Raw genomic sequence first — 17745 nt, 5'->3', positions numbered from 1 at the left:
GGAGAGGCCACAACAGTGAGAGGCCCGCGTACCACCAAAAAAAAAAGAAAGAGAACGGAGGAATTAATGCTAGTGGGACATCCAAACATAATCCACTACAAAACACTAGAAAAATTCTCCAGCCTGTTACTGAATTTTTAATCACAAATGCAGACTTTTCCATGTATCCCTGTTTAAGTTCATCTGGTTGAAATCGGCCAAATGTTTCTAATTAAGGAGGTAATTTTGAAGTTTGGTTTATTCCCCCAAAGTATTAGTTATTCTTCTCAGCTTTGCATCCCTTGCAAATTTGATATACATAACGGCTATGTATTCATCTCATTAAGTCTTTAATAAAAACGTTGACTCAGAACCAAAAAAGTAGAGCTTTGAGGCACATACCATTACATATTTCCCAAAAGGAGTCTATCAATCTGCTAATGGCTACAGTTCAGAGACAGCTATTTAAAAGGCATAAACAAACCTTACTAGCCCAATTTTTCCATCTATAGGAAATGTACCAGAAGACATTATCAAATACCTTGCTGAAATCAAGGTGCACTCCACCTGTAGCATTTCCAAAACAAATGCAGTCTTCTGGCTATGTTCCTTAGCGCCTACAGCCTGAAATAGGGAATGCACACTGGGACTGAAAAACCTTCACAAGATGTATCACACGCTGCCATCAGGCACACTTTCTTACACAACTTCTCTGCCTCAGGTAGGGCCTCACCGGCCTCCCGATCCACCCTTTCCTCTTAACAGCGAACAGACTTCTTCTCAAGCAGCTTAGCTTGTGTCCTGGTCCAAGTGAATACTGCTGCTCCCTTTAAAATTCTAGGAATCTGTTCTTGCAGAACTTCATTCCTAACGCATAACTCTAATGGTACAATGCTGCTTTTTCTTTCTCTCCCATGTCATAGCTTTTTACTTATCAGCCTTTGGACTCTCTTTACCACCTGTGAATTTTTTTCTTTCCAGAAGTTTTACTAGACTATCTGAGTAGATTAGTACAGTGGACAACATTCTTCTGCTTTGTCCATCATCCACCTACCCTCCATCTTTTGAATACTTTCCGTCCATTCCACCCCTTGTTACTGGTAGGGCTGCCAGCATGTCATCTCCCTTGGTCCAGGCAGCGGTGGGCATGAGACCTAAAGAGGCCAAAGGAGTCCATCCAAAACACATGTTTTAAAATTTGGAGCTAGAGGAACTTCCCTGGTAGTCTAGTGGTTAAGACTCCACACTTGCACTGCAGGGACACTAAGGTTTCATCCCTGGTCGGGGAACTAAGATCCCACATTTTGCATGGTGTGGCCAAAAAATTAATAGTTAAAAAAATTAAAACAAAAAATTGGAGCTAGAGGAAACAGAACCTTTTCTTTTGTCACAGAACTAGGAGAATGTGAACCGGAGGCTGCTGGAAGCCACCTTCTCTACCACATTGTGGGGAGACCACCTGTGTGGTAAAGAATGAAGACAACATAGAGGAATGAGTAGAGCAGAGAGAAACAGATCCAGGGAGAGGAGGAGTGAAGGGCTGAGAGGAAGAGAGACTGTATCCCTGAATTCTGTCCCTGGCTGTGCAGTTTCGTGGGCAGCGAACCCCCTTTCATGCTCAGGCAGTCTGAGTTGGGTTTCTGTCACCTGAAACAAAAAGAATCTTGATACATTCATGTAGTAGGAAGGCAGGGGGTAGCTCGAAAGACCACTCAGCCCGCTATAGTGCAGTAACAATCCAGACTTTTATAACTGAGGAAACCTGGGTTCAAGCTGACTCAACTGCTCTTTTGGTAAATTATAACCAAAATAAAATAAATAAGCCTAAGGTTTGAACCCCAGCTCTGCCACATACTTCTCATCCTCAGTCCCCTCACATGGAGGACAGGACAGGCTAACTTCCTCCTCACTGCACTGGGAGGATTAGAAGGACAAGCGAGCCGCCTGGTCCACAGGAGGCTCTTAATAAATAATAGCAATTACTTTTCAGTTGAGGAAAGCTGAAAGGTAGAGGAGAGCTCTTACAGTCCTTTCACCCATTCCTCTCAAAAGATGATGCTAACACATAGCTGACAGATGCTTCTGCAGTGGCTGAACCCGATTTATCTTACTTTGGGAGGATATTACGGTGATAGGTCCCATTACAAGTGAGAGCAGATTTGTTCCTCTTTAATTCTGAAGGGCAGCGTGATAGTGTGATTGCTGTTCTTTGTGCGAGAAGGGCCATTTCCAGCAGCCTTGCATTCTTTGCAGGGTGAGCGCTGTCTCCACTCCCCTCGCTGCTCCCAGGGCCCCGCCCTCTGCCCTGTTCAAGGCCGCAGCCCATTGCCCTCTTGCACTCCAGTTTCCTAGTCCCTGATGGGGCCACTTCCCTTGAACATATTACACATTTTTTCCAGCCAGTGTGCTCTCCTGAGCTCAAGAGCTTTGTGCTATCTGGGCCGAAGGACATTTTTCTAGCTCAAAATAACTTGGCTCTCTCAAAAACTGGGACCTATCATTTTCAGGGCCATTTATTCCCCACCTTTCATTTCTTTGAAGGACCTCTTACTGTTCCTTACAAGTGCTATCACCATTCTCTATAAGTGATCAAAAGCATGAGGCTTGATAAATCAGCTTTATTTGTACAATTTAATTGAAGGTCCATTCATCTATCCTTGGAGAAGTTCTGAAAAACTCAGTATGGACTTCACTCGAAATACACAAATAGCATGTGACCCAAAAAAATTTTTTTAATTACAAAACATGTATTTACATGAAATTGAAGTTGGTTTTAATCAGTTCTTTTTGAGCCTTTCAAAGTTATATCCATCATTTCCCATTTCTCAGGCCTACCTGATTTTCTGTTGGCTCCCTACAGGGGAAAATGGGATATTTTTTTCTCTACTTTCTCTTCCAAGAGCTGAGAAAAAGGAAAAGAGATAGCAGCTATGTAGCTTCAGGGGCAGCCAAGCAAGAGATTGATTCAACAGGAGAAATTTAATGCATCCCAAAAGATTCCCTAGGATTTGATATCCTGCTGCTTAGGATACAATCTGTTGTAATAAGAAACTGAAGATGTTCTGTCAGGAAAGTCAAAGTACTCAGTGATGGCTTGTGAAAGTTTAAAAAACAAAAAAGTGAAACGTAAGAGGAAATGTTTTTATTCTGGAAATGCTTTCTTAAATAGGAGGACAGAAGACCATTTCTCAGAGAATATACATGGGTGAACACAGAAGATGAAATGCTTTCCTGTGCAGGTACCTAATCCCAGGGTGGAGCGTGGCTTTCATCTTGCTCCCCAGGGAGGCTGTTTACCGAGAATCAGGCAAATGCAACAGACAAGAAGTATGTCCTGTGCCCCGACCTAGCCTGGGGTGTCTAGAGTCAAGGTAAGTGTTGACTCTACACGGATGGATGACGCTGGCCCGTGGCTGTTGGATTTTCTTGTCGGAGAGGAGGAATGTGGCTCTGGGCAATGTGCTGATCTAACAATCCTAGCACGGGGGAGTGGACGGAATCAAGTTCAGCAGAGGATTTCAACACTACGATCCAGGATAAAGCAGAAGGTGGGGTCTCTGAACGATGGTCAGGTGGTGGCCCTCCAGTAGCCAGGAATGACAAACATACAGAGCTGTGTGGCCAGGAGACAGCAGGAAGCATGGGTTTCACATGTGTCCTGCTGTGCACAGCATGTTGGGGGCAATGTGTGGGTCACCTTCCCCTCCCCAGCAGGGGCTGTACATATACCAGCAGCGCCCAGTCATTTGTGCCACCCTTAAGTCAGGTGGGAATACCCAGGTTGGATTAAGGCTTGGTCTGTGAAGCTGTCACCTAGGCCTGTCTGCTGTCACCGGGAGCTCTGTCACAATCTGCAGCTCTTGTTCAAGGGCCAGAGGGCTGGGTGGTGGCAAAGGGCAGAGGAGCTGGGGCATCCAGGAGAATGGGTGGGCTCGTGGCCGCCCCTCCCCTCTTTCAGAGGGGCTGGAGGGTCAGAGCCTCAGGCCAGTTCCATGCACAGACTACCCTTTATTTCTCTTTCGGAACTAAAACCACAAAGCTGGGTCATTCTCATGCAACTAGTGGGGTCAGGGCTGGAACCACCCAGAACGCTGGTCAATAAATGTCTTTACCCAAACACACAGGTGGCATCTCCAGCAAGATGGTTAGAGCGAAAGGGAAGTTAGGGTGTTTTTAGAGGAGCGGACCACTGAAGGCAAGATGTTTTCATTTCTCTGCTGCCCCAAGGAAAGCGCAGTCAGAGAAATTACTCACCCTGCTCTTCTTTATTCTCCTACCGAAAGCCTCACACTAGCTCCAGGTTATCTGGACCTGGAAACACGAGTAACTAGGAATGAGCTCAAGTCAGTAGGTTAAGTAAACACACGTGCACCTCAACTGCGGCATCTCATCATCTGCGCTGCTCTTGCCTCCTTCCTCTTCCTCTTTTCTCTCCTTTGCCTTCTTTTTCCTTTTGTTGTATTTCTAGATTCTGAATTAAAAGAGCCCTTTGGAATTAAACTAAGGGGCTGATACTAAACAGGTTAAATTAAGAGTGCTTGGGCCTCGATGGGCCCCCACCCCAACTGCCAGGCAGGTGGTCACTGCCCCAGTGTCAAGACAAGGGGCCGTGACTAAGAAATCAATCTCACAGAACTGGCAGCAAAGAAAGAGAGGCCCCGATTAGAGGTATCAGGTAACAGTATTTTACACAAACATGCACACGGAGCTCAAACTCTCATATAGGGGTTTGGCCACCAAAGATACTTTAATTGAAAATTACAGGGTGGAAAAAAATGATTAAGTGGCTAAGGGATGATTGTCCACATCAGTAAGCAGAGAATAAAACAGCTGTTCATTCATTGGGTGAAATAATTCTTAAACCTCACCATGGAAGACAGATTGCAAACAAGGTGCATGAACAGAACGCTGGGTGAAGCTCCGATTCTCATGTCCCCCTCCTGGCTGGAGACCCAGCTCTGCTTTACCTCTGGGTCCTCCTCTCTGAGTCTGGCTGAGGAGAAGTCCTACAGCTGATACCCCCAGCCAAGACCCTGCCCTCTAGGAATGAGCTTCACTGACAGGTATATGGACACAAGCATCCTCCTGGAGCAGCCTAACAAGGTCTGTGACACGGAGAGATGAGGCAACAGTAGGGCAGGCCCAGGTAAGTGCCAAGTGAGTGAGTGACTGCGCCCCGGGGAACGTGCACCCACATGCTCTGCTGGCTCTTGGACTAGACAAAAACCCACAGAAGACCAATTGTAAACGTCTTCAGAAGAAAAGGCAGCTTGAAAACAGTCGTGGAAGGTACTGCTGCGATGAAACCTTACATTTCATCAACTTATCTGCTAAAGCTTCTGAGGGAAAAGTCAAAAAATTACTGGCAAAAATCAAAACAGATATGGCTGCTATGTAATTACTGGCAATCTCTGAGTTACAAACACTTACTTGTAACTACGTCATGTACACAAACCACCAGCTGCATTTTACTGCCATTCTTCCCACCATTTTTTTTTCTGACAACAAAGCACAGAAACCGATGAGATAAAATCTTACTCGTTCACGATTCCTTCCCCTTGAGGAGGACTTCATACCCCTTGCGCACTCACGTGTATGACCCTTCCTCATTCCTGTTTTTCTGCCTCTTTGCAGGTAACTTACAAAATGTCATTCCCAGCACTATTTTTGGATAAGTAAATCAATACAAGCAAACCTCACTCCATAAGAACAGACTTTGATCAGGAAAAGGCCCTTATATATTATGAAATGAATTTAAATCAGATATAATCAATATCATGCTATCCATTCTTAATTCTTTTGAGAAAAGAGGAACATTCTGGTGGATGGGGGACACAATTTGGTAATAGTTATCTACATTGAAAATGTACGTAACTTTTGATGCAGCAAGTTAGCATTTAGGAATTTATCATATGGATTCACCCTATGGCTTCAGTCACATCAGAACACAAGGATGCAAGTACATGGCTGTTAATCATAGTATTGTTTGACATGGTAAACATACACGGAGACCAGAGGCACTGATGGACAAATTATGGGACATTCATGAGATGATATACTAGGTATCTGTTAAAAAGAATGAGGTAGACATGCAGGAGTCGATCTGCACAGATGTCCACACTTTGTCGTAAAGTGAAAAAAGCAAGTTATGGAACATGAGACAGAGAGCGACCCTATTTTTTCCTTCTCTCTTCCACTAAGGAGAATTCTTGGCTTCTCCATCCCTTTTCTCCTTGTCACCTTTCCTTCCCCACCCACCACGCCAGTAGGCATATTTGAAAATCAGGATTGGAACCGAGTCTCTCCCCAAGAAAGGCAAGAAGAAGACAGAAAGTGAGGAAAGGAGGGAAAAGTGGGGCTTTGGAATGTATTCAGATGAGTGCCTCACACATGGAAAAGTTCAGAAAGAAACTTACCATGGCTATCCTTAGGGAGTGGGACAGGAGTGTGAAAGACGAGGATGATTTTTACCTTTCCGTCGTTTTGAAAATGTCCTTTCCTAGGAGTATGTATTATTCTTACAACAAAAATTAACAGAACGTGTGAATATATTGAAATGGACTTGAGGTCACGGGGAGGGGGAAGGGTAAGCTGTGACGAAGTGAGAGAGTGGCATGGACATATATACACTACCAAATGTAAAACAGATAGCTAGTGGGAAGCAGCCGCATAGCACAGGGAGATCAGCTCGGTGCTGTGTGACCACCTAGAGGGGTGGGATAGGGAGGCTGGGAGGGAGGGAGACGCAAGAGGGAGGAGATACGGGGATATATGTATACATATAGCTGACTCACTTTGATATACAGCAGCAACTAACACACCATTGTAAAGCAATTATACTCCAATAAAGATGTTAAAAAGAAATTAACGGAACGTGTGAATATATTGAAAGTCCTCCTCGAAGACTAAAGGAGCCTCTGTACCTCCGTATCAGCCTCTGGTTCCTAAAGAAAATCAACTTTAATTTGTATTCAACATAATTTAAATCTTAGTTTTTAAAACTATGTTCAGTTCTGTTTTTGTATTTCTTTCTCCTTTTTTTTTTTTAAAAAAATTTATGGCCTACATTGATGATGCTGAGCAGACTTTCACGGGCTAGTCCAGGGGACCTCAGCATGATCTGTAACACCTTCTTCCATAAGAAAATGCTTTCCAAGTTCTAAACTACCAACTGGCAAACTAACTTTTGGAACCCAATTCGTCTTACAGCTGAGATTTGACTGAATTGTATTTTTAAGTAAAATTTGGGAAATACCTTTAAATTACTTAATGTTGGTAGTGCTAACAGACAGATGACTGCATATATAATCACAGATACACACATAGATACTCTCAGGACAAGTACTATAAGCTAATACTAAAGATTCCACATTTTGTTGTATGTGAATTAATTCCAAATTGCTTTATGAAACATAAAGAACTTAATATTTTATGTTGCACCATAAAAGGAACTTCTATTGAGTAAAAATAAATGATGGAGTGACAAGAAGGGAGCTGAGGGCAACGCGGTGATTTGGATAAAAATGGAATAATGGACACCTTCTCCTCTAAGGTCAGCAGTTAAGATTTAGCCACGGTCAGCAGTGACAAAATCATCACTAGAGTCTTGACCTCAATCTAGTTGTTGAAAACAGTATATTAACATTGTAAAACTGTTACGGCGGATGGCAATCCAGTCACCTCTCAGTAACGCATGCCTAACTGCCCGTGTCCTTGGCTACAGGTGGACAAAAAGCCCACCCGGAGCATTTGCCGGGAGACCGTGCAGACGGGGGAGGCCCACAGCGTGAGTTCCCTCGTGCACACCTGCGGGGTGAAAACCACTGCCCAGCTCGCGATTCCTACCTCCCACTCTTAAGATTGTTAAAGGGCTTGCAGGGCATCTGGCCCGTTAGTTCTTTATTTTCACTTTTGCCTGAGCTAAAGGGAAAGAGGGCCAAGTCTGTCGGCATCCACCCCTCTCATTTCTCTTAACTCTGTTAGTCTGGATTACTCACAGCCCTTTCCTCTGCTACAACTTTGAAAGCAAATAGTTCAGATCTCACTCGTTTGAAGTGGATCATTTCAGATTCGATTTCTTGAAATACAGAACACCACAGAGCAACTCCTTAATAAGCACCAGGGAGGAGAAACGCAGGGAAGCTTGGAAATGTGTCAACCAGCGTTAAGAACAGAGGGTACATTTACAGAGAGATCGTGACCTGCCCAATACCAGGGAAACATAACCAAAAGTATTCCAAACAACATGGAGTACATTCCGTGCACTTGGCCTCACTTACAAGAAAGGCCTCTTTGTTTGATTCAAGTTTTAAGTCAGTGAAACTGCCAGTTAATTAAGGGGGTAAGAAAGTCCTTCAGAGAAGCCTTGGGGGCTATGGAGAAAAGAGGATTCAAAAGTACGCAGAGAACGAGCTCCCTCAAAGGCGTGCAGCTTTCTTAATGAAGCCGGGGGACCAACATATATTCCTGTGCCTGGGCGGCGGGCTCAGCGCACTTCCAGCCTCAGACGGCAGCGGGGCGAGCAGCCGCTGAGGGGGTCTGGAGGAAAGGGGATTTTCCGTCTTTGTCTCCTGGACGGATTCCATCCGCTCACCGGGCAGCCTGTGGTTTGGCGTCCTGAGCCTGAGCCCTGAGTTCAGAGGGGTAACGCCAACCATCCTCAACCTGCCTCTCATTGCAACACAGAGAACGAACGAAGCCTTATCTCTTTGTATTCAATTCATATTTTCTGAGAACCCACAAGATTCATCATACCTAACAGACATTTCACGCTCATGGGAAAGTCTACAGTCTCAGCTCTCAAGGCAATCTCTTATAAGTTTGATTAAAGCTGACTCACAGTCTGGATTCCGAAGCTGTTCAACCACAAGGCACTGGGAGAAACCACCTAGAGAAGTTCTGAAAAACACCCTCAGGGTCACCCTGGTGCCGTGGCTGGCCTATGGACTTCTGCCATGCACCTGGCTGGTGGGTCTATGCCATCTTTAGGCTCTTCTCTGTCTGCACCATGCTCCTGGCTTCCTGACCAAATGTGTCATTTCCGGCTTCCTCCCTTTGCCCGGACTGATTTCCCAGACCCCGGACTCGCTTCTGTTCTTATCGTGTTGATCCTGGTAGCTTCCCAGCTCCGGTGTCTTCTGAGGCTCTCCCTCAAGTGCGGACAGGCGGCGCCCTGGGCTCTGCCTCCCTCCCCTCCTTCCCTGAGGACCACTCCCCTGCCTGCTGCCCATGTTGCATAGGTCTAGACCTGGACCCTACCTCTGCTCAGCCCCTTAGGGCTGACATCATGTCTGCACGGTCTTCCAGAGCTGGGAAACTCATTATCTGCCTGGAATGGTGCCCCTCCTCCACAGGGGCCTCCCCCAGCCTCCCCAGGTCCCAGATGCTTTCAGGGCACCTTCCCCACAGCGAGTGACCTTGTTCTGTGCTGGAGACGGCTCTTCCAACCTCAGATGATGGTATATGCGTCTCTGTGCCCTTTCTTCTGGACTGATCTATCTCATCTTCCAAACTTATGTTCTTAGCCCACTGCAAACCAGGGTCCCACACCCACCAGCACCAAATTCTCAGCACTAGACTTCAACACTGCCCTCCCTCCGAAAGCTCCCCTGAGTTACCGGAACCTCTAGGGGCAAAACACGCACGGGTCTGGAGGAGCTGAGGCCTGTCAAGAAACAATTCATTACCAGTAGTTCCATCCTCTGACTCAATGACATGTTTGAGCAGGGCTGTCTCCCTGCTCTCCTGCTTGGGTCATAAGGTGATGACGAGGTCAAATGGTTCAAGTAAAGGCACCTCGGGAACCATAAAGCCCTGAGAAATGGAAGAAACCAGCACTGCTGTCAGCCAGGTGGAGGGTCCCACACCGGCGTCCTCACCTAGATCAGCAGGGCTAAGGCCACAGGCCGCAGCCCCCAGGCTACGTCTGTGCCGAGCCCCTCTCTGCTCCCCCAAACTCTGTACTTGCCTCTGCCATCGCGAGCATTGCACCTTATTACAAGCACTAGCTCCACGTGCAGACAGCACCTCATCAGTCGCTGCACACCCACAGTGCCTGACACACGGAAGGAACTTTACAAATGAGGAACGAACGCATAAATGAACAAAGGTGTGGTTGTACACACCGACTGAGAAGCAGATGGGAACACTCTTACAAAGCAGCAGGGATCAGGATGATGTCAGGCTCTCTCGAGCCTCTGCCCCAAGTAAAGACACGGTAGCCCTTATTTTAGCCCCTCCCCGGGACTCACCTGTACGGCTCCATGGTCCGAATGCCGTAGAACAATGCCTCCTCCAGCAGCCCGAGGTTGATGCAGGCGTCCATGGCACAGTCGAGCACCTTCAGCTGGTAGATGTTGATATCAGGAAGCCGCTCAGCGTTGCTGCTTAGGATCGTCTGGCACATGGCCAGAACCTGTTCCCACTCTGTTATTAACCTTAGTTAAGGATTCATTGTCTTCATCAAGAAAAAACAAAAGTAAAATGAGATTCTTGAAAAGGCTGAAGAGCTCCCAGGCACAGGAGGGAAGGAAGCGCCCATTATTTTGCACAGATGAGCTGCCTGAAGACACACTTGAGAAACAAAAACATGTAAGTGGTGTCTCGGAGAAGGAAATTCTGTTTACATCAACAAACCATCTTCCAACCAAGCCTGTGCTTTGAGGGATCAGATTTCCAGACAACCATTCTTCCTTCCTATTCCTGCATGTATTCTCTTTAAGCCTAGCCATGAAATAAATGCAGCTGTTTATTAAATGAGCTAAAGACTAAGTTAGTTCAAAATTATTTACTCTGTTAGTTTCTGTTTCAAAAATGATCTGAAATTAAAGAAGCTTTAGAGAGACTCCTTTTAAAAAAGGAGGAGCTCAGTTTTGCTTCTGTGTCATTTGAACCTTGGGCATATAAGAAACCAAAAACACAACCCCAGGCACACACTAGGGGAAACAACTTAAAGAAATCCATTTCCACCGGCTCAAATGTAAGGTTTTTGATTATAAAACAAAAGTGATTCAAGTCTATACTTAACCAAATAAAGGTATTCTTATTTTAAACCCCCAAAGTAAAAGATAAATATTAAGAACATGTGGTTTATGTACATAAATTGCAGGCAGGGGGAAAGGATGCTTTAAAAAGGGTGGGAAGAAGACCCAATATTCACTTCGGAGCCACAGTGACTTTCCGATTAACCGTGAGTCCATAACTTACTCTCATGGAGCCCAGTGCGACCTCACTTTTTAAAACTGACAAGGCAGTCAGAGCACTGAGGACGTGGTGCATGCAGCACGCCTCGAGTCCTTCAGGTGAACTCCCTCAGAAGCACAGCTGCAGGTGAGAGAGAAGGCAGGCTCCAGGGACCTGACACAGCTTCTTCCCTTTGATGCTGTGTTAGGCAAGGCCGAGGCCAAGGAGGACGCTAGGCTGGGGCTGCTCGGCTCCCACCCCTCCCTCACCTTCAACCTGTGTAGCTCCGAATTCATCTGCTTCCATAGGCTGGAATTCCACAGGGTGCAAGGTTTGCAGATTTACAGAAATGCCATAGCGTTTGACCGCAGAAAAAGCTGGATTTAAATCTAAGCTAGTTCTGTCACTGGTCAGATTTGAGGTTCTGAGGACGTCACCTGTGCTTTGAAGTAGGCCAGAAATAAAAATGCCTGATGTCACTGTAAGAATTAAATAAGATACCATATGTAAAGTGTTTAAAAACGCTTCACGTGTTCTCTCCTGAGCCAGGCAGAATTGTGTACCTGGGACACAGTGGGAGAACGTTTAGTGTCTTGCACGAGATCGTACTGCACAAATATCAGTGCCTTCCTCCTCCTTTTACTGTGTCATGACCTCCGAGCGTGACCAGCTTAAGGAAGATGGTTCAGTGGAGTAAGGTTGATGGCACTTCCCCGCCATACACTCACACCCTGCCCGACTCTCACACAGCCGAGGGCTCTCCGCCCCGCCTCCAACTCAAAGCCTCTTCCTCAGGTCCTAACACAGCATCCCCCGTCCTGGATAGATGGCCCACCTGTCCTTTGCCCTCCCTCCAGCAAAATCTACCTTTTCCACCGTTCAGACTCTCAGGGCACTGCTTTCCAACACATCAGTGAACACTTTTGATAAACCAATCAAGCCCCTTGCATGAGTGGGAGCTCCTATCTTTATTAACCCTCACAGGAAATATATTTTTCTTTCAGCGGGGGCCTCTGGTGGCATAATACCTTACCCCACAGGCCTGACTTCCTGGTTAGAACTTCAGGCCCCCTAACACATGGCTGAGGGCCTTTCTGTACATAACACTCTGTAATTTTAGGACGAGTCCTGTCTCTGAGGAGTTGCCTCTGGTCTCAGAAGAGGCACATTTATTGAAGAAAAGTGACTTGATGACTTCCTGTTGTATTCACCTGACGTGCATGTTTAAAGTTTGCGGCATGTGGCCCCCAGAGGCTGGGGGAAGCAGTATCTTAGGCAACGCACTGGTTTCGTAACAGACTGCCAGGCTAACCTCTGTGGCTTTTCATCCTAGGATTAGATATTTGATGGATTGTCAGGAGGAATGCCTGTCTCTTACACAATGCCAGACATTTCTGTGGCAAGACTTTGACTCTATTTTAACATCATGTTGCATGACCTCCATAATTATTTGCCTGTTCATTTACATATGCTCTAACTCATTTTAAAGAGGTTTGAGGTGACAAGCCTTCGAAGTAAAAACCAGATGCAGCCGCTGACAGGAATACATCTACTTTATCCCCCCAGCAAGCTGGGAGGGACCACGTGACAACTTCCCTTCGAAACACTGGCAACAGTCACCTGGCAAACAAGGCAAACCTTTCCTGTAAAACACCTCAGTGAGCAAAAAAATGGAATAATTTTAACGAAGAGGCTTTTCTCCCAAGCTAATGCTGACCTGTATTTGCTCACAAATTTAGTCCCTGGCATTTTCTGGGTGTTTACCACAAGTCACTCTGATCCAGTGAGGGGAGAAGGGAAGACAGCCCACCCAAAGAGAACAGACTATCGAAGACAGAACAGGCACCTTTCTGCAGACTTTTCCACGACCATAAGACGACTGGGGGAAAAGAGAAAGGGGAACACAGTGGATCCACTTGGGAGTTAATCAACTCCTTGAGACTCAAAGACTGACAGACCACGGGCTCTTACAATCCTCCAGTGCTTAACAATCCTCCCGAGGTCCCCTCACTATTTACGCCAAGAAAATGTACTGTGAAGCAACCCCCATTGCCATAGCAGTCATGGTTGACTACAGTCATTAAATTATAAGGATTCCAAGTTACACGTTTTAGAGATGTAGGTTACGGGAGGAAGGGAATCCAGAAATTTGCTACCTTGTACATATAAAGAGAGTACTACTTACTGTCCCACTAATCCTGCCTGTAAATCTGGATTATCATCTAATGGTGGAGAGGAATTCATGCTGACCTTACCATATCTTCCTTAGCCATTACTGAAATTGTTGGCTGGGATCAGGGATGCAACCTGTGACCACGGAACAGAATGAAGCTGTTTGGCTCGTGGAGAGGTCAAACCCTGGACCTGGATTCATTAATACTAGGCTCTAACCAGTAAGGAAGCAATCCTATGAAACAACTCAATCCACAGGTAAAAGGATACTCCAATGTGCCTTCAGTTCTTCGATTTTTTTCAGGGATTCTTGAACTTCCTTCCATACTTGTTCATCACCAGTTAGCATATCAGCATCCTGCTCAGGCCAAATTAAAAGAACAGAGGAAGACAAATTCCTCAATTAAAAAATGGGCAAAGGATCTGAATAGATATTTCTCCAGAGAAGATATACAGATGGCCAATAAACACATGAAAAGATGCTCAATATTATTAGCCATCGGGGAAATACAAATCAAAACCACAAGGAGATATCATTTCATAACTAGGATGGTTATAATCAAAAAGATAATAACAAATGTTGGTAAGGTTGTGGAAAAATTGGAACCCTCATGCATTACTGGTAGGAATGTAAAATGGTGCAGCCACTTTGGAAAAGAGTTTGGCAGTTATTCTAAAAGTTAAACAGAGTTACTAAAAGTTAAACAGAATTCCACTCCATAGATGTATATGCAATAAAAATGAGAATATATGTTCACATAAAAACTTGTGCATAAATGTTCACAGCAGCATTATTCATAATAACAAATAAAGTAGAAACAACCCAAATGTCCATCAACCAATGAATAGATAAACAAAATATGGTATAGCCATACAATGGAATATTAGTTGACAATAAAAAGAAATGAAGTACTGGGCTTCCCTGGTGGCGCAGTGGTTAAGAATCTGCCTGCCAATGCAGGGGACAAGGGTTCAAGCCCTGGTCTGGGAACTTCCCACATGCCGCGGAGCAACGAAGCCCGTGCGCCACAACTGCTGAGCCTGCGCTCTAGAGCCTGCAAGCCACAACTATGGAAGCCCACGTGCCTAGAGCCCGTGCTACGCAACAAGAGAAGCCAATGCAATGAGAAACCCATGCACCTCAATGAAGAGTAGCCCCCGCTCGCCACAACTAGAGAAAGCACGCATGCAGCAAGGAAGAACCAACGCAGCCAAAAATAAATAAATTAAAAAAAAAAAAAAGAAATGAAGTACCAATACATGCTACAACATGGATGAACCTTAAAAAACATCATGCTTAGTGAAAGAAGCCAGTCACAAAGGACCACATATTGTATGATTCCACCCATATGAAATGCTCAGAATAGATAAATCCATAGAGACAGGAAAGTAGATTAGTAAATGGCTAGGGCAGGGGGTGGTGGGTAGGGAGAATGGGGGAATGACTACTAATGAGTTTTTTGGGGGTGATAAAAATATTCTAAAATCAATCATGTTGATGGTTCCATAACTCTTTGAATACATGAAAAGCTACTGAACTGTACACTTTAACTGATTGAATTGTACCATATGTGAATTATATCTCAATAAAGCTTACATATATACATATATGTATGTATTATTTATCAGGAAGGGGAACAGAGGCAAGAGAAAGAATCATTTGTCAGGAGACCCATGGATAACACTTTTAAAAAATAATAAATTTATTTATTTATTTTTGGCTGTATCAGGTGTTCGTTGCTACACGCGGGCTTTCTCTAGTTGCGGCCAGTGGGGGCTACTCTTCACAGCGGGGCACGGGCTTCTCATTGCGGTGGCTTCTCCTGTTACGGAGCACAGGCTCTAGGTGCACGGGCTTCAGTAGTTGTGGCACGTGGGCTCAGTAGTTGTGGCTCACGGGCTTAGTGACCCTGTGGCATGTGGGATCTTCCTGGACCAGGGCTCAAACCTGTGTCCCCTGTATTGGCAGGCGGATTCTTAACCACTGTGCCCCCAGGGAAGTCCCTACACTTCAATCAAATATTGAGTTATCAATCAAAATGAAGTTAGGTAAAAGATGAGCATAACTACACCCATGTGAACCAATGTTGACTTTTGCAAAAACTAAAAAAAAAAAAACTTAAAAGCAATTCAAAATGAAGGTAGGAGTTACCACTTATTCATTGTCTGTCTTCCTACTGAGTCCTCTATTTTTCCTGTATGTCCACATTTCAAGAGCTCAGTAGCCACGTGTGGCTGTGGCTACCATATTGGGCAGCACAGACAGAGAACAGTTCTATCATCACAGAAAGTTCTACTGGATGGCACTGCTTTAAAGAGGCTAACCAAAGGGTAAGAAATTCTCATCAGACTCTACTCAAAACCAGGTGTTCCATATCCACTAGATTCTCAGTGGATGTCAGGGAGAAGAACCATTCTAGAAAGTTATATCAAATCACAGCCACTGTGGGGTGATGGTAAAGGTGAGGGAGTGAAGACTTTTTCAAACTATATGTACCTCCCTGGAGATTCTTACATGCCTACTAGGGGAGGTTTATAGAATGACCCCTGTGAGAACCACTGCCAGAGTAAGCCTATGTTACTGGTGGGAAGATATATTTCACCCAAGTGTGCCAGGGCAGAAAAAAACGAGGGCCACCAAGTACTACAGAAAACAGATTTTAAGAATGGGAGAGGCAGTGGGTGTGTGTAGGAGGAAATGTGTGCATTTGTGTGAGTGTGTCTGTGTGACAGGGCTTTATGAGTCTCTCAACATGTACACAACACATGTGTACATGTGTTGTACATATGTGTAATATAATAGGGTGGTTTTTAAAAAGACACCATAAGTGGACCCTACTTCTTTTAGGAAATTCCAAGTAAGAACCTAGTGTTTCGTGTGTATAAGAGGGAAATAAAAATCAATTGCTTTTAAAAGGTTAAACATCAATCTCCCTCCAAATACCTGCTTTAAGTCCATCTCCATCTCCTGAAGCCACAGTTCCACCATATCACAAAAGCCTTTAGTAACTTCCTAGTGCCTCCCAGTTGAAGCCCCCATATTAAATCTTGACAACTATTTGACAGAGAAATTAAAACCTTTACAGACAAGCAAAAGTTAAGAGAATTCAGCATCACCAAACCAGCTTTACAACAAATGCTAAAGGAACTTCTCCAGGCAGGAAACACAAGAGAAGGAAAAGTCCTACAAAAACAAACCCAAAACAATTAAGAAAATGGTAATAGAAACATACATATTGATAATTACCTTAAATGTAAATGGATTAAATGCTCCAACCAAAAGACATAGACTGGCTGAATGGATACAAAAACAAGACCCATATATATGCTGTCTACAAGAGACCCACTTCAGACCTAGGGACACATACAGACTGAAAGTAAGGAGATGGAAAAAGATATTCCATGCAAATGGAAGCCAAAAGAAAACTGGAGCAGCAATCTCATATCAAACAAAATAGACTTTAAAATAAAGACTGGGCTTCCCTGGTGGTGCAGTGGTTGAGAGTCCGCCTGCCGATGCAGGGGAACTGGGTTTGCGCCCCAGTCTGGGAGGGTCCCACGTGCCGCGGAGTGGCTGGGCCCGTGAGCCATGGCCGCTGAGCCTGCGCATCCGGAGCCTGTGCTCCGCAACGGGAGAGGCCACGGCAGAGGGAGGCCCGCGTACCGCAAAAAAAAAAAAAAAAAAAAATAAAGACTATTACCAGAGACAAAGAAGGACACTACATAATGATCAAGGGATCAATCCAAGAAGAAGATATAACAATTATAAATAGTTACACACCCAACACAGGAGCACCTCAATACATAAGGCAAATGCTAACAGCCATAAAAGGGGAAATCGACAGTAAAACAATAACAGTAGGGGACTTTAACACCTCACTTTCACCAATGGAGAGATCATCCAAAATGAAAATAAATAAGGAAACACAAGCTTTAAATGACACATTAGACAAGATGGGCTTAATTGATATTTATAGGACATTCCATCCAAAAAACAACAGAATTCACTTTCTTCTCAAGTGCTCATGGAACATTCTCCAGGATAGATCATATCTTGGGGCAAAAACCAAGCCTTGGTAAATTTAAGAAAACTGAAATCATATCAGGTGTCTTTTCCAACCACAACACTATGAGACTAGATGTCAATTACAGGAAAAAAACTGAAAAAAAAAACACAAACACATGGAGGCTAAACAATACATTACTAAATAACCAAGAGATCGCTGAAGAAATTAAAGAGGAAATAAAAAAATACCTAGAAACAAAAGACAATGAAAACACGATGACCAAAACCTATGGGATGCAGCAAAAACAGTTCTAAGAGGGAAGTTTATAGCAATACAATCCTACCTCAAGAAACAAGAAAAATCTCAAATAAACAACCTAATCTTACACCTAAAGCAACTAGAGAAA

At 44.6% G+C, this 17745-nt stretch overlaps 1 protein-coding gene across 2 annotated transcripts in view; it reads right to left on the bottom strand.

The window, feature by feature from the left end:
* The window catches only part of SMYD3 (SET and MYND domain containing 3), a 725308-nt gene that overhangs the window by 99805 nt on the left and 607758 nt on the right, over window positions 1–17745 (bottom strand). For both annotated transcript variants that reach the window (XM_024133701.2, XM_024133702.2), the window contains exons 9-10: window positions 13603–13690; window positions 10230–10404 (exon numbers count right to left, since the gene is read on the bottom strand). In XM_024133701.2, the coding sequence (XP_023989469.1) occupies window positions 10230–10404; window positions 13603–13690 (263 nt within the window). The remainder of the gene's footprint in view (window positions 1–10229; window positions 10405–13602; window positions 13691–17745) is intronic.

Source organism: Physeter macrocephalus, chromosome 4, assembly GCF_002837175.3.
Source record: "Physeter macrocephalus isolate SW-GA chromosome 4, ASM283717v5, whole genome shotgun sequence".
Taxonomy (NCBI): domain Eukaryota; kingdom Metazoa; phylum Chordata; class Mammalia; order Artiodactyla; family Physeteridae; genus Physeter; species Physeter macrocephalus.
The sequence above is the reverse complement of the archived record's forward strand: the minus strand, read 5'-3'. Positions and strand labels throughout refer to the sequence as shown.